Source organism: Miniopterus natalensis, chromosome 6 (genome assembly GCF_054644295.1).
Source record: "Miniopterus natalensis isolate mMinNat1 chromosome 6, mMinNat1.hap1, whole genome shotgun sequence".
NCBI lineage: Eukaryota > Metazoa > Chordata > Mammalia > Chiroptera > Miniopteridae > Miniopterus > Miniopterus natalensis.
Window position 1 is genome coordinate 54,125,937 of NC_142086.1, and position 3,932 is coordinate 54,129,868.

Here is a 3,932-nt window from a genome sequence, read left to right on the forward strand (position 1 = left end):
AGCCTAGTACCCCCACCTCTCTCTCTTCAAAAGGAACCTCTGCTGTGTGAATCAAGGCAGAGCTGTGGCTGAGGCTCATACACTAGACAGAGACTAATTTAGGCTGCAGCTCCAAATGTGGGAGATAGTGAGGGGTAGGGGTGGGGCTTAACAAGAAAGCAAGGATGCACGCCTAGCTGTGGGAAGGCCTTTTGAGATCAGCTAGTCCTGTGATTTTCGAATGTTATTTAAAGCAGTTGACCTTTTTCTCATATGAATTTTTAAATGGAACACCATCTAAGGTGGAGCTGTTCTGATTAAAGCAGCAGGAGGAGGTAGGAGTTGGGGATGGGTGGTTTGACCAGGATGAAAAACCCACTCACTCAATCTACCTTCCAAATCCAAAAGTCCCTGAGGCTCTTAAGCAGAAATTTGGGGACCTGGGTTTCACTTTGCAAAACCAATGGTCTAGCCCAAACCTGAGATATCATAGGTGGAAAAGCTGGGTGGTCTGTCCCGGGAACCCGCAGAGTCAACGGCAACACCAGTGCTAGAACTTAACCCCACTCCCAACCCAACCCAGGTCTCTCTTCCCTGCTCCCACTAGCTGGCTGGGTCCCTGGCCTTGGTCCCCACCAAGGACTCTGGGGACCCACCAAGGGAATCTTAGACTGAGCTGCGGAAGGAGAATTGCAGGTAGATGATCAGCAGCAGGACCGTGGCCCAAAACAAGCACCAGGGGATAGAGCAGAAGTTGGAGCCAGAACCCATCTCAGCTTGCGGTTTGGAGGGGCTGGGTGCCGGCTTGAACGTGTAGGTGGTCGCCTCCTCCTGCAGCAGCTTCTGGCTGGGCTTCCAGTGCACGATGCCCTCCTGGCAGGCCTCGCAGAACTCGCCGCGGTGCCGCCGGGTGTCCTGGCGGCCGGCCACGTGGATGCGGTACTGGCCGCCGCGCTCGCCGTAGCACTGCTCGCGCAGGCTGGTGACCAGGTTGTCCACCAGGCCCTCGATGTTCTCCTCCAGCATGCTGGACTCGTCCAGATGTGCCGTGCCGCACTCGTAGCACAGCTGCTTGAAGACGCGCATGCGCACGGAGCCCGCGCGCTGGGCGCGGTCCAGGTGCATGTGGAAGAGAATGACCACGTGCGGCGACTGCCAGGTGTGCCAGCACCAGGAGCAGTGGAACCTGCGGGGGGACGGGGGGAGGGAGGAAGAGAGGAAGGAACTGAAGTAGTGGAAACGGCCTCAGGAAGCGGGGAGGGTCAACAGGCAGGGCGTGGAGGCGGTGTATTTGTGGTCCCCTGGGTTCATTAGCTTTCCCCAGGTGGCTGCCCAGCCTGGCCCTGTGTGTGCGCCGCTAGGCCCAGAGCGAGCCTTACGATACACCTGGCATCCAGCAATGCTCTGCCAGTCACCAGGCCCACCTCCTCTGTGCTCTGCAGAGGCCTCGGTCCCTCCATCCCAATGCCCTCGGGCCTTGCCCCTGGGCCTTTGGCTCTGGGGAACTTTCCTCATCTGTAAAACATGAGGAAAGTGCACTAGATGAGTGGGGATGGCCTGCATCATATAGGAATCTCATGAGCTATCCACATATTCTTACCTATCAACACTGACTGTGAAAAGGCTAGGCCCAAATCAAGAGAAAATATTATTATAGCCTCTCAGCCTCCAGCCAGAGACAGGATTAATGTATCACAAGGCCTGGAAGTGCAGGCAATCCATGCCCAGAGTGAGCTCACTGGGGCCAGCTGGGGATCACAGGTCACTGGTCACCAGCCGGTCGGGAGGAGCCACAAGCCCTCTCCACTTAGAGCAGCAAGCCTTCCAAGTCTTGAAGAAGCTCCTGGGTCCTGCCAGGAAGTGTCTAGCCTTTTGCACCCCCAGCAAGTGTCCAGCTGTTTGCACTCCTCCCATCAGCCAATTTAAGGGCTTCACAGTTTCATTCTCATCTCTTCTCTTTTACTCATATCCTTTGAGGACTATTTCTCCTCTTTCAGACCAAACTACAAGACTTGGATTAGAAAATATCAAGACTTTAGAAATTACCTAATTAACCCTTTGTTTTACTCCGAGGCAGAGAAAATAAGAAAGCAATCCATATACATGTAGCTAGTTAGATGCAGAGCCAGTACCCAGCACAGTGCAGGTGCCCAATAGAAGTTTCTTGAATTGAGTTGAATAGACTGAACCAGGGCAGGAAGGAAGGCCTTGCTTCTGATCCTCAGAGACCCCCCACTCAGCCTCCCTATCTTATGTCCCAAAGGTAATTTTTTACATAATAGACCTACGGACAAGAGTGATGGAAAGTCATCTCAGATATTATTGTACATACCTAGGGGTCTTTATTGAAATGAAGATTCTGACTCAGAAGGTCTAGAATGGGGTGCAAGTTCTTCATCTTTAACAAGTTCCAGGTGATTTTGCTGCTGCTGGTCCATAAAGCACAAAGCAAGGATCTAGGCTAACCCCTCCTTTTGCAAATGGGAAAGTGAGGTCCGAGATGGAAATTGAATTGCTCAAGGGCCATGGAGCTAAGAGTAGAGCCAGTTTCTAGCACACTTCTTGTGTTCAGTATTTTATATTAAGTCAAGCTGAATTAAATAGACTGAAATGGAACTCTCCCAGAACCAGAGCACTTGACCTCTAATAGACCTCAAGCCATCCTTCTCTTCACCATTTCAGATTATATCTGAAAGTATGTAAAATGTCAGAGTTTAGGACTAAAGAATATATTCAACCTCTTTTCTAGAAGGGGAAACTTGGACTCAGAGGGGGAAGATTACCCAGGTGCTCAGTGGAAAAACGGGAGTCAACTTCAAGTGCCCCAACCCCCAGTTAGGGGCCCTTTCTCTGCCTCCAGTCTACACAGACCCAAGAGCAAGACTAACTCTTAGCGCCTGGGTTCTCCCTGTCTCTCTCTTCTTGGAAGGTGTCCCAGCTGCGGCCTGCAGGGCCCCTGCTCACTGGACTACTCACCTGCCTGAGGCATGCAGTTCCAGGTACTGCTTCCAGCCGGGGGCCAGCACATTGTGCTTGAGGTTGGGGTCTATAATGAGGTCCCAGCTGTCTGCCGGCTTTGCCACCTCCATCTTCTCGTAGAAGGCTTTCTTCCATTCACCTGTGGTCACGCTCTTACACATGGTCTCGTCAGTGGTGAGGGAGGGCAAGCTGCACCTGAGCGAGAACACAGAGAGTGAGGGCAGGTGCAGGGCAGGGCAGCGCAGTCTCCACGGTCTAAAAATCCTCATCTACAGGACCAGGAGAAGCAGGACCCAACTCCCTCCTTTGTCCGCAGTGGAACCTGTTTCCACGGCAACCAGGCAGGGCGCCAGAGACAGAGCTTGGGGAGAAGGAAGTCTCCAGAAGAATGCTTCAGGGCCCTGGGGCTGCGGAGGCAGGGTTTGTGTGTCTAAGTGACCCAAGACAGAGTGGGGGTCCTGAAAGGAGGCTGAGCTTCAGACCATCTCACTCTGGCCTGCGAAGGGCACGCGGAGATGAGGACCTGGGAGCTCGCTCAGCTTCACCTTGCGGCCCCTGGGGGCGTCATCAGCCTCTGTCTGCTATGGCAACCACGATGCCTTAGGGAGCCCAGGAGAAATAAGGGATGAGAAGATTATACCTGTTAATAGATGAAGCAATAATAATAAACTCTTTGTGTCCCCGCCTATCTTGTGACCAACACTTTGCCATTTACAGAAACTATTGGAGGTCTCTTGACCCACAATTTTTATTTCCACTGTACAGATTAGGAGCCTGGGACTCACCTTGCTTATAAATGGTAGAGCTCCTATCCAAATTCAAGTTATCAAGCCCCTACCAAGTCATTATTTTATTCATTTCAAACATACCCATGTGCCGGGCTCTCTGCCTGGTGGTTGTAACTGGTTATATACCCCCTGGCCTGAATGCAGAAGGATCTGTGCTCTGACAGCCATTTACAAGGTCAGCCCTGT

General features: G+C 52.4%; 1 protein-coding gene across 1 annotated transcript; it reads right to left on the reverse strand.

The window, feature by feature from the left end:
• Positions 1–645: 645 nt before the first annotated feature.
• Positions 646–3,227, reverse strand: RTP1 (receptor transporter protein 1). The gene is made up of 2 exons (XM_016200179.2): positions 2,956–3,227; positions 646–1,165 (listed from the first exon to the last, which is right to left on the reverse strand). The coding sequence occupies exons 1-2, from the start codon at positions 3,225–3,227 to the stop codon at positions 646–648; spliced, it is 792 nt and encodes a 263-aa protein (XP_016055665.2).
• Positions 3,228–3,932: the final 705 nt, after the last annotated feature.